At 44.0% G+C, this 16,663-nt stretch overlaps 1 protein-coding gene across 8 annotated transcripts in view; it reads right to left on the bottom strand.

Moving 5' to 3' along the window:
- LOC137657908 (protein abrupt-like) overlaps positions 1-16,663 on the bottom strand; it is a 417,288-nt gene that overhangs the window by 281,827 nt on the left and 118,798 nt on the right. For 5 of the 8 annotated variants that reach the window (XM_068392551.1, XM_068392554.1, XM_068392552.1 and 2 more), the window contains one exon: positions 9,587-9,769. In XM_068392551.1, coding sequence (XP_068248652.1) covers positions 9,587-9,769 — 183 coding nt within the window. Of the gene's footprint in view, positions 1-9,586; positions 9,770-16,000; positions 16,439-16,522 lie in introns of those variants that run through there. The other 3 variants (XM_068392550.1, XM_068392557.1, XM_068392558.1) reach the window with 3 other exon arrangements.

The following is a 16,663-nucleotide window of genomic DNA, read 5'->3' as shown; positions in this document are numbered from 1 at the left end:
TAGCAGGTTAATGTGTAGGTACATTTCTGATTCTGACCAAAGGCCTGAGACCCTCTGGTTCAGAATGTGGGCCCCCCCACCCTTCTTTTGACGCGTCCGAAAACAGTGTCAAATCCGGGGGAAGGACGAGAAGATCCACTCCCTTTCGTAGGTTTCCGTCGATCAGCCACCACCGCAGGTCCGCCTGTTCCGTGGGTCCTATAGGGACCAGAGAGTCCGGGGAATCGGAGCCCTGACTCCACCGGGACTTGAGCCGCCATTGCAGGGATCTCATCCTGAGACGGCCGTTCGGGACTAGACAGGCCAGGGAGGCTAGGTGACCTAAAAGACGTAACCATGATTGGGCTGGAAGCTCTTCCCGCCTGAGGAAGGGCTCTGCCACCCTCCTCAGCCTTGCTATCCTGTCGTCTGATAGAAAGGCTTTGTGGAGATTGGTGTCTAATAACATGCCTAGATAAACCAGTCGCTGGGACGGCTGCAGAGAGGACTTCGAGATTTACCATGATCCCCAGATCTTGGGAAAGTCCTAGAAGTCTGTCTCGGTGTCGAAGAGGGGTCGACTCAGAGTCTGCCAGGATCAGCCAGTCGTCCAGATATCGGAGGAGACGGATGCCGTTCTTGTGCGCCCATGACGAAATCAGGGTGAACACCTGAGGTGCTGAGGAGAGACCGAAGCACAGTACCTTGAACTGGTAGGTCTTGCTGTCTAGGCTGAATCTCAAGTACTTCCTGGAAGACGGATGGATTGGGATCTGGAAGTACGCGTCCTTCAGGTCCAGTGTGCACATGAAGTCTTGTGGTCTCACTGCAAGTCTGACCGTGTCCACTGTCTCCATGCTAAACGAAGTTTGCTTGACAAACTTGTTCAGAGCTGAGAGATCGATGACAGGTCTCCAGCCTCCAGACGCCTTCTTCACAAGAAAGAGTCGACTGAAGAAGCCTGGGGAGCCGTCGACGACCTCTTGGAGAGCATCCTTCTTGAGCATGGTCTCGACTTCCGCCCGAAGGGCCAGCCCCTTTGCCGATCCCATGGCATAGGAGCTCAACAACACTGGATTTGCTGTCAGGGGAGGTTGAGATGTTGTGAATGGGACGCGATAACCTTGGCCGATCACAGAGACCGTCCAAGAATCAGCCCCATGTTGCTGCCACCTGTGCATGCAATTTTGTAGGCATCCCCCCACAGGTGGACACGCGGGGGGACTGCCACTCCTAGCGTTTACGGCCGCCCCCTCTAGGAGTTTTGCCTCCCCTGGTGGACTTACCACCCCTCTTGTCCTTGACAGGAAAGGGATGGGGCTTAGACACCTTAGTCTTAGCTGCCGGAGCCTGCTTCGGTGTCTTGCGAGGCTGCTGTTGATGTTGTTGCGGAGCTGGAGGCTTGTAGGGCCGAGATGTGAGGGCCCTTTGGAGGAGCGAATCCTGGTTCGATTTCCTCCACCTCTCAGCTGTGCGTTCCACGTCCTTTGGCTCAAAAAAGCTTCCTCCAAGGATGGAGGAGTGTCTGAGCCTGCAGACATCCACGGCGGGGACCTTCGGATGGAACTTCTCGGTCACCGCATCACGACGCTTCAAGATTGAGTTGGCCCACAGGTTGGTAACCTAGTGGGCCAGAACTCGATAGAGCGAGTGCCCAAGAGGAGGAAGATCTCCAGGGCCTTCCTATTGCTCTCCTTAGACAAGTCCTCGGAGAGCAATAGGATGCCCAGAGAACCCAGCCAGACGTCCAGCCAAGAAGTGGCCTGCATGGCACACTCCGCGACCTTCTCCTGGCTCAGGATCTCCGAAGCCGAGAATGTCACCTGCCGGGAGGAGAGCTTCTCAAGCGGAGTTCCCCATGTGAGCTCTTCCACCGAATGGTGGAGGGGAAGAGCTACGCTGGACTCCCCCATGATCTCAAAATACCTCCTCTGCTGTAAACGAGGAGGTGGGAGGAGTCTGTTCCCGGCAGAGGAACGGCTGGAGGAGGCGAGGTCCGAGAGTTGAGCTTCGACCTTGTCTCTGGCACTCTTCACCCCCTGGGACAAAGGCAAAGCCATGCTGGCCCTCGGGGGTTTCTGGGTACCATAGACTTGGTCTAGGACCGTATCCTTACCTTCGCGAGGGGCGATCTCCGGGTCCTTGAACCTGTTGAGTTGCCTCATCAGATTCAAGACCTGCCAGAAGGCATGCTCAGACTCATGCTGCTCTCCTCCCTGTGGACTGGCAGCTAAGTCTCCCGTCCCCAGAGGCTCTTCTTGGGGAGACACGTGGACGTTCTCCCAGGGTCTGGTTGGCTCTGGACGAATCCGCAAAAACGACTTAGGAATCGTCTTTGAGTCCTTGGGTTCCCTCCTGGGCGGGATACAGGACTCCAGCAAAGAGGTCTGGAAGGTACCTTCCACGCAAGACGTTTCTCTTCCTCGAGGTGGGGTTTCTCCCATTGGTGCCATGGGAGAGGCCCCCGCCTCGCTGGACTCTCCTGAGGACGGAAAGGCTTCGTCCACAGGAGAAGGAGAAAACGACCGCGAAGGGGATGGAGCCTTCATGACGGACCTCTTAGGAGCCAACTTCTCCCTGGGAGAAGTCACCACGAAGTCCACTCCTCTCCTTCTCTTCAGCGGGGGCGAGTCTGTCCTTGGCTTGAGTCCTAGATCAGCGGGGGCTGGCTTCACAGCCTGCACCACTGCTTTCATCAGGTGACCAAACCAAGACTGACGGGTGACGGACGCAGTGTCCGTAATTCCCGCTGGAGGGAAGGGGATCGCCTGATCCTTCGGAGTGGACGCAACAGGGCCTACCTGTAAAGAAGAAAGGGAAGAATGTTGCCTAGACCTCTCCGAAGACTCTTCCTGGTCCTGGGTGAGAGACCTGCGCTTGCGCGGTGGCGATCCTGATGGCGATCTGGAAGTACGCGTCCCTGTCGCAGGCACAAGCTGCGGAACCTGGCGAGAACGGGGGTCGCGCGATGGAGCATTCAAGGAATCGCGCGATGGAGCATTCAAGGAATCGCGCGATGGAGCATTCAAGGAATCGCGCGATGGAGCATTCAAGGAATCGCGCGATGGAGCATTCAAGGAATCGCGCGATGGAGCATTCAAGGAATCGCGCGATGGAGCATTCAAGGAATCGCGCGATGGAGCATTCAAGGAATCGCGCGATGGAGCATTCAAGGAATCGCGCGATGGAGCATTCAAGGAATCGCGCGATGGAGCATTCAAGGAATCGCGTGCGGGTGGCTGCTGGAGCGCAGGCGCGCAGGGATAAACGCGCACGGGCGAGTGGGCACGAGGGCGCGCAGGTGAATAAGCGCGCAAGGGTAGAGGAGATCGCTGCCGGTCAGGAGAATGGTGAAGCGCAGGAGATCGACGGCGCCCTGGAGATCTATGGCGCGTGGGCGAGCGATGGCGCGTCGGCGAGCGATGGCGCGTTGGAGAACGATGGAGCATAGTAAGCGCAGGCGATCAACCGCGCACAGGCGATTTGGCGAGTGCGCGCGTCGGGGACCTATGGCGATCCAAGTCATGGGCGCGCTGGCGCTCAGAAGATCGTTGGCGCGCAGGAAGGTGTCGACGCGTAGATAGCTGGGGCGCAGGATCAGGTGGCGAGGAAACGCGCAAGGGCAGACACTCGCGAACGGGCTCAGGAGATGAAGGCTCGTGGGCGCGCAGGAACTCTTGAAGAGCGCGCTGTTGCGCAGGCGAAGATGAGCACACAGGAGCGCATGGGCGAGGCGGAGCAGTAAGGTCCTTGCCTGCGTCCAGATCCGAAGATCTAGGGCGCGTGGGCGAGCGTTGGCTCGCATCAGGAACAAGGTGCGCGCTGACGAGCAGGAGATCGTGTGCGCTCAGGAGAGCGATGGCGCAGCAGGAACAGAAGGGCGCTGGCTACTAACAGGGGAGCGCTGGCGAGCAGGAGAGAGCTGACGATCAGGAGAGCGTTGACAAGCAGAAGAGCGCTGGCGCGGCGAGTCTGGTGGCTGCAACTCAGAAGAGCGCTTGTGCGCTACTGCGCGTGCAGGGGAACCCTGATGCGCAAGGGAAGCACCCACACCGTGGGAGACATCCCTTTGCCCCGAAGGGACCGGTGCCCGTCGGTTGACGAGGTTAGAAGGCGCCTGCTGCGCATCTGCGCCGGAAGTGGAAGGTCTGGTAGGCGTAGGAGATCGCGAGCGATCTGCGGAGAGGTCCAAGGACATGGCTGCTACGGTCTGCTCCCGACGAGGAGAATCCTCTGCAGAGGAAGGCGGCGGAGACGACTCGAAAAGGCGCCTCTTGACTCCCTTATAGGGAGATGGGAGGCCCCTGCGGCGAAGAGGACGACGAGCCTTACGGCGAAGGCGGCCATGAGGAAGGTCATCCGGATCGTCGGTCCTCCGAAGAGGAGTCTCTGTCAGAGCGCTCCCCTGAGGAAGAGCCGCACCCACAGGAGAGACCGTGGGACTCAACTTCCCCTTCGAAGGATGTTGGGAAGGGGGAGTAGAGCCTTCAGCAACGTCCGCAACAGCAGCAGCAGAGGTTTGACCAGACCCGTCGGAAGCCTCTGCCACAACCACGTCGACAATAGACAGAGGGTCTACCTCTGCTATCACCGGCGATTGTTTGACAGCAGCCCCCAACTGGATAAGGTCAAATAGGGCTTCCTTGGAGGGCAAGCCCTTAAGCCCCAAGGAAGCCCAGAGCTGAAAGAGATCATCATTAGACACAGCATGGTCACCATAATTCGAATCAAAATCCTCCCCCGGAGGAGGGGGAGCCGCCCCGCTATGGGAGGCAACGCCCTCTCCCGCACCCCGAGATCGGGAAACAGAACAATGGTCTATGCCACCACTCGGCGGTCTCTCACGAGAGGCCGGCAGAGTGGGAGCTTCGGAGGAGGTTTGGGCGGCGGAAGAAGAGTCCTTGGAGCCTTCCTCTTTCAAGGCAACCCTTGAAGGAGAAAGGTCTCTCTTGGACTTCTTATGCCGCCGGGCAAACCTCTCCCACTGAGAGGTAGACCACTCCCTGCACTCACTACACGTTAAGTCCTTAGCACACCGTTGACCTCGATACTGCGGGCAAAGGGTGTGAGGATCCGTCGCGACCGCCGACATGAAGGTACCACAGGGGCGGCCGGAGAGTCCAGGGCACTTCCGCATAACTGCGATGAAGAGCGAGACCAACTTCCAAACACACAATGTCTGAGAAAAAGAAAACAGATTAAGGCTGTCAAAAGCGAGGACGAAAGACAGACACGTCTGGACATCGTCCGAGCCAAGAGTGAAGTGAGACAATTCACCGGTGTGTGGGGGGGAGGGGTAGCAAGCTACCCCTTCCCCTACCCCCTTGCTAACTAGCGCGGGGGTAGTTAACCCTCGTTAAAAATCTATTGGCTCGTCATTTTTAGCTACGCCGAAAGTAAACCCAATGTAAATAGCGTGGTTTGTATTTCGGTTACGGAACAACTTGAAATTTCATATCAAGGGAAAACCATATTGATTTCACCAGAGCAAAACAAACCTCAGTTCAAATGTACATGAGAAAAGGGGAAAAGCATGTCTATCCTAATCTAAAATACAATAGTAACTCAATATGATAGCTTGCCTGCATCAAGGTCTAGCTACAAAACAGTTCAACTGCTGCACTCCAAGAAAGAGAAAAGGAAAATACGCCAACCATTCTCATTCTCACCCTAGAGTGATATCACAACCACTATTTTGGAAAAGACGTTTCTTGTTACATGACAGAGCTAGGTATACTACACCACCTGCTGGAGGTACTAAAATGTCTTAAAGAAAACCTATCGAGTGACTTGAACACTGATAGGTTCTTCCTAAAGGCTAACATGACAATTACTCTTCTATCACTGAGAGCACAAGCCTGCGCCAGTTCCTCAGGCTCACTTGCTGCCTTGGTTTGTGCTCTTAATTGTCGCACAAAGCCAGGAGATGATATTTTTGGATATCTTTTTGACTGCCAGAGTTAATGAAAAGGTTCTGTATTCATGGTCTGAAGGGTCAAGTATGCTTCAGAGAGCATCATACTGCTCTAACAGAGGAAAGAAGTAAATTCCCTGGATTGTCAGGTTGCTTCCCCAAGTGAAGAGATGGAGAAATATTTTAATCTAGTATCGATTCTGGATGGATTCTGAATTTTCGCAACAAAATCTGGAAGGATGGAGTGCCGCTTTCAGTTACAGAAGGTTGATGTGTAGGTTCTCCTCTTGTGACCAGTGGCCTGCAAAGAATTAGTTTATCATATGGATGTCCCAACATCTTTTTACACATCCACAAAATAAAAGTTGCTCTGTGGGAAGACACTATAAAATAATTCATTCTATGAGACTCTCGTCCTTCAGCCACCAATCTAGATTGGACCTCACTTCCTATTCCACCGGAACTAGCTGATCGGTGATCAGTGTTACATCAGACACCATAGAAGTAACCATTGATGTAGACAGTTATGACGGAATAGTTTCTCTAATGATAACAGATGACTCAATAACTACTGCCAATGACATGCTGGGAAATGTTGATGGTGTAGAAAAGGGAACGCTACTCTTCGGAGACTTCTGACCCAATCATTAGATGGAAATACTCTTCCCTTTGTCACGTCTCCTAACATCGCTAAGTATTCTACCCACTACTTGGGCAGGAGACTGGATTTCTCCCGACTTACCACGGTACCCAGATTGTGGAAGAAGTTTATCCCGATGTCGAAGAGTTACCTCCAGGAGAATGATATGATCAACCAATTGTCCGGGTATCTAATATGATCAACCAATTGTCCGGGTATCTCAGTACCAGAATTGTATTGGCATGCCCCCCCAGCAGATTTGAGTGTGATTACTGTACTCATATTAATACTAAGGGGTCGGTCGACAGTCTAAAGCATAGTACTTTGAATAGGAAGACCTTTCCACCTCTGATGAGGAGGAGGAACTTACTTGACTTATGGACAGGAATCCAGAAATGCATGTCACTCAGGTCCTGAGAGAGCATATACTTGTTCTTTGGGATGGCCACTCTTACAGTCCTTACTACTTCCATCTTGAATAGTACTAATTGCACTCGTTCAAAGAGGTGAGGTCAATTACTAGTCCCCAGACCCCAGTCTACTTTTCCGTAAGGAGAAGTCAACTGTAGAAGTCTGGAGACCCCGCAAGGACCACTTTAGTACACCCTTTCCATTTATTGTACTTTTGCCTGAAGAATCAGGTCTTTCTCTGAGTTCAGAGTGTATGATGATTGCACTAGAGTTGAGAGAGGGGAAGAAAAGACCCAGTGAATGGGAGACAGCATCCATGTCGGAGGCCTTCACTGTCCAGTATCTGCTCCGTGGCACTGCCACCTTGCTAAGCATCCCCCACCTTGTGGCAGCTGCAGGGGAGAATTGCCTTCCCTAATGGATTCTTGCTCCCAAACTGGGCTGGCCAAAACAGGGACAAAAGGGGTGTGTAGCATCTGCAACTAATCATTCTAGCAGATGGAGCTTTTGGTTTAGATACTCCTGCTTTTTGAGATGCAGGGGTGTTCTTAAGTGATGACTTCAAAGGACCCAAAGCCTTATTTCTTAGAGTTAGTACTGCAGTTCTAGATGTCCAGAACATGACTGTACAGCGGAAAAGGGAGTACTAGCCGGAGTTTCTCCACTTCCTCGGGGGGAAAAAATGCTGAGCTCTACCTAACCTGGGCATTTGACCAATTTGTCTAGCAAATTTAGAAGCTTCAGAATCCCTCCATCTTAAGATACAGTTGGTCTACTGGTTAGCCGACTGGTGGGCCAAGAAAATGACCCCCTTCTCCCCAGACAGAACTAGGTTCGACCTGCTGCTTCTCAGGGTTGGATAGATCCTGACAATGACGAGAAGAAGGCCAGTGTTCCTGACCAGTGGTACTCCATTAATATTGGCTGGAGACAAGCCATTGCCGTAGCCTCAATATTTGCATACTCTGGATGATCGTGAGCACGCAAACAGAACAATAAGTGCTATCTGGAGAGCATGTGCACTGTTAGGAGTGGTCACATGCCATACACTTTTCTTTAATCAAAGGATCATGTCCAAAGGTGAGCGCGCTTGCACAAAACTTCCTGAAAGGAGAGGTGTGTGTGAAGATACCAAATGAATGATTACTACTTGGGTACATTCGAGTGCTAAGGCTTCCTTGAAGTGTAAGGCGAGTGCGAGCCATAGCCATGCGAGCGTAGGATTGTACACGTGTGCGATCATATGAAATCACAAAGGCTGGTAAATATTCCTTAACTAGTGAGCGCAAGTGCGTAGTGTATCTATGCGCTGATGAGGGCGCACTAACTGGAATACATTATGTAATCACACAGCAGAATGCGCCTTCACTCAAGATCGCACACAAACAGGTGAGCATTTATAATCCAAAGAGTGTGAATCCAGGGGCGAGAGACGAATGCTAGCATTGGAGCGGGTGTCGAAGAGAATTTTAGAGTTCAAAAGAATTTGCGCTAAATGGGAAGCATGCACAAACAGGTATGACATGAAGATTCAACGAGTCCGAGCTTCGGTAGATTAGAAGTTGTGATCAGTAGATTGTATGCCAATAGGTAAGAAGACTTGCGTACGATCAGTGAAATACTCAGCGTCCAATAACTGCGTGCTAAGTGAATGCTCAACAGCAGCAGAATGTGCACCAATTTAAGAAGAATCATCCGTGCTAAAGGGAATTACCCTTTTTCAGAAGGTGATGGTGCCCCTGAAGGCAAGGAATGGCAATGAACTGCTCTACCAGAGGGGTCTGAGCAGGATAGAAGGGTTCACGCCAAAGGCTTATTCCGATGGTGTGGCAGATGATGATTCATGAGTGGGGGACAATTTTTCCTTAGATGGCAAAAGGATTTACAGAAGTCTTTCCTTTGACAGAATACCCTACCGACCTAAGGATGGCCATATTGTCTTTGAAGATTCATCAACTGAAATTAATATTTCTCTGGGTTCACCTCAATGAGGAGTACTCATTTCTCTACAGGAAGCGGGTAAAGCCGGCATGTCTATTCTGGACTTCACCATTATAACTAACACAACTATGAAATAGCATGGAAGATACTATAAATTTTTAAGGTTTCCTGTGAAATATTTCTTCTTGAAAAGCAGCAAAACACTGACATACTGAGAAAAGCAAAACAGAAGCAAGGTCATCCATTGTAATAGGGCCGGTATAAACATTACCAAAAACACTTCCTGGATGTGATCTCCTATAAAGGTACACCAAAGACTACAGCTACTGTTTTATGATTAACAAATGCAAAATATAAAACCCACAAGTCTTAAAAATAGTATAAAAAGATCATTCACCAATTTTAAAAGCAATAGATAGACTAGAAATTAGTCAAGGACAAGTAAAAAAATCAAATACTAATCTCTAAGGTAATAAATGATGGATATGTAAAAATTCATCTCAAATAAATGGTTCATTATTTAAGAGCACCAAACAGCTTTGAAGTATTAAAACATTAAATCTCACCAAATCATATATGAGAGAGAGAGAGAGAGAGAGAGAGAGAGAGAGAGAGAGAGAGAGAGAGAGAGAGAGAGAGAGAGAGTGTGTGTGTGTGTAATTACAAGCATATAAGGCCACCTATCATAAACAAAATCTTACCTGCAGTAGCTCCTTGAAGTAAGGGCTGCACGCAGACAGAACGACCTTGTGTGCCTTAAGCTGGTGCCCATCGCACGCTAAGGTGACATCCACGAAGTGCTCCCCCTCCCTCAAGGTCTCGAACTCTGCTGTTATATTGGTGCGGTAGTTATTCCACCGCAAGCAGAAATGTTGTTCCACCATCTGAAACAAAAAAGAATGGTAAGGATATTGCCAGAAAAGAAAAAAAAAAATTTAAAAAAAAAAGGAAAAATTCAGTTTTATATTTTTTTGGATAAAAACCATGGTTGAATCCACTTTCTTAGAGTATATAAACTATGAACAACATTGAAGAAAGTATCTAAAGAAAATCAAAGAAATTGAACTAAATTAGGCCTAATGGCTACACAAGATGTAACCCGACAGATTTCGTCCACAAAGAAAAAAAAAAATTATATAAATTAATTATAACAAATTCCCTTTAAGAGGTATAAATTGTACATATTCATTCACTATCATAGTTGAACCATAACACCAGTTATAATATAAAGCACTGTACCTTTCCTGAAAAAAACATCATAAATTATTACTAAAATGATAGTCATTAAGGTTTACATCAAGAGCAAAAACCCTAAAATTAAATGGGACAAGTAACAGCAGAGTGAAAAAATTGCTGTGAACGAAAGAAATCATAATGTTTACTGTAAACTTCGAGATCATTGCAGAAAACCCCAAAATAACAACTCTTCCTAGTTACTTATAAAACCCATTAACCTTATTATGCACAAGGAGTAAAAATAAAATACTGTGTAAAGAGAGAAACCAGATTATTCTATAAAAAGAAAATGAGCATAAAGATAAACCTTTTAAATTAAACTAAGAAATAGTACTATACTACTATATAAGCTTCTGATGTCATCACAGAGGTACAAGGGAGGGCATTCACCCTTTCCAAATAAAGGCGGTAACCAACTAAGGAACGGCAGAAAAAAAACCTGCAGCATAATGTTATATACCATAATGTGAGTACCCTCAGGAAATAAAAATTTTTACTATTCACAATTACTGTACCCTAAAGAAATAATAATTTTAAATTAAATATTTCAGTCTAAAATTTTAACAAATTATTTCATAATCAAGTTTTCCCTTGGAAAAAAAATTAATTCTGGAAGGAGAAACTTTCGCATTCATTAAAAATTTCAAGTTCCTCCATCATCTCTAGCCATGCATCCCAATAAATCTCAACCCTACTCGGAACCCCCCTACAGTATACCTCCATATCTGGTAAGAGCCACTGAAGAACCAGAGTAATTGATGCCTGCATGGGAGTTTCTTGACAAAGCAGTCACACCCAGCTGACTCAAGGAAGGTCAGAGGTTACTCAAGGGGGGGTTCACCAACTTGCCCAACATCCAGTGCTCTTTCATTCCTACATCTTACTAACCTGTTGAGAGAGAGAGAGAGAGAGAGAGAGAGAGAGAGAGGAGAGAGAGAGAGAGAGAGAGAGAGAGAGAGAGAGAGAGAGAGGAGAGAGAGAGAGAGAGAGAGAATTTTCAGGTAATGGTATTGGTGAACAGAAGGTAAAGCTTGAATGATTCTTTGTTACATTATGTTACATGTAAAGTTCTGAATTGCCACCTCAAGTTTGGTTAATTATACAAGGAGGGTAGTATATTGATTGACCGGATAATACAAAACTATGTACCATACTGTACATGACACTTGACCTCTCACTACAGAATTGGTTATGTAAGTTGGACACTAAACTGTTGACCTCTAAAGTGAATTGTGAACTATGAATTTTAAAAAGGAAACAAGAAGCTCTATGAGCTTTCATAATAAAAAGTGATTCAAGAATATAATTAAAATAGCATGTTGCATTATTCTTATGAGCAATTACTCACAGTAATGTACATGTGTAGTAGTGGTACAGTATACAGACTCCTTTCTTAGTGCACCCTTTTCCATGTTACCCTAGATGATTTAAGCCTTCCACTTTCACCTCGTCTTCATTAGTTGAAAATTTATTCAATATATACTCTTTTAAATGGAAATTCAGTGTAAAATGGGTTTTTCCAGTACTAAATTTTTCAGTTTGAAAATTAATGCTCTTCACAAAAAGGGGTCAATGAACTTTATAAGAGAACTAATGCAGTGCTGCGTCTATCATCTCACCAACTTTGAGACCAATACATGTTTTAACTTCCTTTACCTCTTGGAAATATAATTACCCTCAAAGAATAAACAGAATTACCCTCAAAGAATAAACAGTGTGAAAGTCAACATGAAAATATTAAGTTCTGGAAATAAATTCCTTGCCCATAAATACAAATACCAAAGAATAGCAAATACAGTAACATTAAAACGGCTGACAAAAATCTGAAAGTCCTTCTCTATAATTTTCAATAAAAACTATAAATCAGATTTCACAAAAAGTATCAATAAGTAGATTAATGATAAAGGTAGAAAGTATCCTTCAGAAAAAGAATAAAAAAATTATAGTCTTCCAACATCAATGAACAAGATTTTGAACAACGTCAATATGAGCAAGTCTGTCCATCTCGCAAAAAATAAAACAATAGTACACCCCCGATAACAATGCCAGCCTCAAACTAAATAACAACCTCAGAAAAACAACAAGCTCCAGACAAAGGGAAACTTTAATACCAATCCGAAATTGTATCAAGTTACATAACTAATCAACTGACATTTGGAAATACAGTGTAATCTGAGAAGTTCTGGTACTATATCAGTCTAATGTAAGGTAAAACCATTCTTGTCCAGTAGTGCAATAAAGGGAAAATATTTCTATGCTTTCCCTGTGCAGAAGTGCATTCATGGATAAGATACAAAGTAATTGAATGATGCAATGAAATCACGACCTTAACAATAATGTACTGTATACTGCATAGTATATAGTCTGTTGTTTTAATGAATGATATCTCTCTATACAATACCCTTTGTTGCGCAAAAGGTCAAACAATACTGTGTTCTTGCTAAAGGACAATAACTTGTGTGCATGTGGTACCGGTAGCGTACATAAAGAACTTAAAACATAAACAGACTTCCATATTCAATGCTTTAGGTGGCTTCCTTCTCCAAACTACCATTCAATCAAACCTAAAACCTTAATAAAAAAAAATAAAAAAATAAACTTGTTGAATATGCACTATAAACACAACTACTTTCATAAAACAATAACCAATAACAATGTAGAAAAACTTTTTTATTAACCTTTTAGGGGTCTGAACAACAAGTGTGCGTGCTAGTTAAACCTACATATTAACTTTAGCCCGTTCAATGCTGAAAATATGAAGACGGCCATTATGAATATCCTTGAACATGTACTAAGAAAACAGACAAAAATAATATCAACCATGTATCACACTCGTCTTGAAACTTGCCTATTTTGTTTGATATTTTTCCCTTCTTACTAGAAAATCATTTGTGATACATACCGTAACTATTAAATTAAACTGAGAAATACTAAATCTGCAGGGGACTGCTTGTATTAATAATAAGACCGAGCCAAAAAAAATTCCCTCCATATACCTTGAAGGATAATACAAACAACATTATGCACAATAAATAAGAAAGCCCCTTACAAATGCATCCTATGTATGTTTACTATTTTTTTTACCCGTACATGCTTTTCTAGACTATAAAGCATTGATGACCTTCAATTTCCCTGAAGACAGTCTTTAGAACTATATCTGTACAGTGTGCAGTATAAGCAAAAACTAAGCTTTAATCCACAAACTGAGGTTATGAAAAATATATGAAATTCAAATTAACTTGAAAATACCAAACTTCAATTTTAGATACTTCATAATTAATTAAACTTTTTTTCAGTTAACATTCAAAATTATAAGATGAAACTCTGAAATCTCTCAGACCATAAACTCGGACAAAACACAAGGAACAAAACTTGGTACACTGTACTGTATTACAATTTCATCTCATTGAGTAATATTGTCAGCACTGTAAAGAACACATTTTCAATAACTGGATTTAAATGAAAACCTATAATTACTTATCCCCATTATAAACAAAATCTAGAAGTAGCACTTTATAATACAGAGCATAGTTATCTACAGTATTTACAGCAGTCACTTCACTGTAAGAAGCCCAAATTTATCTCAAATAGACCATACACTAATACTAGACATTCCAAACATACTTCAGCAATATTGAAGTTAAAAGTAGTTCAGGTTAACTCCAGCATAACTGAAAAAGTCTATTTTACTGTACAGTATACAGAACTATTCAATCAGTAATAGCATTAAACCTAACCAAAATATAGAGCCTACAGTTATATGGATGTACGTCATTCACTAATTTGAAATGCCATAGACACTGAATGTAACCTTCCCATTTCAAAACAACTAAATCAATCTTAATAAGGGCAGCGGCTTAGTGATGAACACTTTTCATCTCAAGTGTTACTTATGATGGAGTTTTGATATATACCATAAGCTCACACCAAGTCTCAACTATACAAGGTGATATTGACAAAAATTATTGTAAGTCTCATAATACAGTAATCCATAATATGAAATCTGTTAATTCCCTTGTGCTAATTTAGATCATTTGGAGCAAGACAAAAACTACAATTTACTAGAACCTACTACAACATACTGAAAAGTACTCGCTCGAATACTGAAATCGTAAAATACTTTTGAGCCAGCCATCTAATGTATCTGATGTCTACAAGTTTACAATTGGTGGCAAATCTACAAAATTCTTCAATCAAATTAGTGTGGCCACATACCTGTAAAATAGTAATTATTATCCATGAGGATAACAAAATCCTTTTTTGCACGGATCACTATATGAAATTATGTATATTTTTAAGAATTGGGGCACAGTTGATAGTATGTTTGTTGAAGTTGGTATTATGCAATACTATACATTACTGCATATGAATAAATGCAAGAAGAAAGACTACAACAAATAGGGTTAGTTGTAACCTCGGATTACATTAAAAAGGTTTTAATTCTGAAGTAAATTTTTGAGATCTTGAATTTACAATTGGAATATATTTTTTTTGTTGAATAATACTGTCAACATAAAATCAACAGAATTTTGTATTTTGTGTGTGTTATACATGCTAATTTTAGGCAAAAATAAGTACAATACAGTACAATATTTTCACCCGAATGCCAATTTCTGGATAAAAGAAAAACCGTTTATTTACTTGTTATTGAAATCACTTCCACTATCACAATTGTGAAATTTCTATTTTGTCCCAATACCTAAAATGTCCAAGAGCAATAATAAAAGTTTTTATTCTTCATTTCCCTTAATGAAAAAGATATTTCTTATCATAAAATTCCTGCAAAAATTCAAAACTGTACAATAACACTAATCAAATCCTAAACTGCAAGCTACTGAAAATTCAATCTGGAAAAAGTTACGCAGTTTAACAGGACTATTAAGTTTTTGCACACACGTAATAACCCCACATGTACGGTCGTGAAGTAAAGAAACTACAATTTTAAAACCTAATTGGTTTTCTAAGCAATGATTCATCTGAATAGCAAGCAAAGGCACAAAACTTCCAAAGCATAACGTTGAAATCTGATAACCGAGGAGAAAGTTCAAGCTTGTTCAATCAGTTCAATTTCAATTGCTGAACAGGGGGTGGGGGCTTTAATCCAAAAGTTTGCTTTAAAAATTAATTGTAAATTATTATATACAAGTATAGATTCACCAAAGAATTTTCACCTTCTAAGGCCATGGGTGGAAGCTATGACAACCAACTATATAGTGTCAGGATGTACCCTTCATAGTAACACTTTTTTTATAATAAATCCCTTCATCGTTTCAATTGACTCCCCTTCCTGCCAAATTATCATAATGTTCAAGATTAAAAGAATTTTTATCATTCTATTTGTAGGAGTGAGTTTTAGCTAGGTTACCGAGAAATGTCATAAAGGAGAAATTTCATGAATGTTAAAAGTTTTAAACACTAAAATAACTTCTACAAAACACTAACTGAGGAAACTTTCCATACAGCATAACAGGACAAAAGACTGGCTCAACTTCAGAGAAAAACTATAAAATGTAAAATAAGAAACTTCAAAGGATATTTAAAGAATAACAACACCAGATCAACACCTATCTATGTTCACTATCCATGCAGCTGCAACACCCCTACTTGGCCCCCTTTAGTTTCCTATATCAGTACCACTGTGCTTCTCCCATGAGCTGCTATGCTTTGGCAGTCACTTGAACTGGATTTAACCAACACACACACATAAAGCTCCAACCCCTAATCAATAAAAGTAAGGAACACTGTCCCCCCAAACTTCCAATTCGGTGGGGGGAATGTCAAACAGGGGGAGTAGTAGCAAAGGGAAAATTCGAAAGTTGTTTTTGTAACATTTTCTCGAGCGAGAGAACACCATTTAGATGGGGGGGGGGGAAATATACCTTGTGATATATTCACTCCAACACATTTCACACTGATCAATATCAACGCTGGGAAATTAAGGTGGGCTACTGTAACACCGAGAAGAGGCCATTAGATTAGAAATTCCTTCTACGAAGCCCGCTCTTCATCCTCCACCTCCTCCCTCTTGAAAAAAAATTAAGGAACACTGTGCACTTCGTAACCCCGTCACCGTGTATGTATGTATGTGTGTGTCTGTATGTACTCAGCCGTGCCACAGAGCCAGCAGCCTATGATGACCTAAAAATGTTTGAAGGGAAAACTCTTTCGCTTCTTTTGGGGCAATTCAGATATTTCACACGCCATCTTCATGCTTTTCACGAGCCATAGCAGGCGATGGTGTCATGCATCAGGACGAAATTTGAACCAAATTTCACGAAAAGAGAAGTTGTTAGCACCACAAAAAGTGGGCAGGGCAGGCGAAGTGTCCCCCACCCCCTCCAACCCATCAACTGCTCTACCCCACTTGGGGCATTTTATCAACACTTTACATCAATCCCTACCACATCTTCCACTGCCACAATTTCAGCCACATGTTATTTAGCACGGAGTTTGCTATGTCGCAGCGAGAACAGACACAAAGTGCCAGGAAAACCCCTCAATGACCATCATCACATACACACACTGTCCTTGAATGCTTGACG

This window comes from Palaemon carinicauda, chromosome 18 (assembly GCF_036898095.1).
Source record: "Palaemon carinicauda isolate YSFRI2023 chromosome 18, ASM3689809v2, whole genome shotgun sequence".
Taxonomy (NCBI): domain Eukaryota; kingdom Metazoa; phylum Arthropoda; class Malacostraca; order Decapoda; family Palaemonidae; genus Palaemon; species Palaemon carinicauda.
This window is presented reverse-complemented; position numbering and strand designations above follow the sequence as displayed.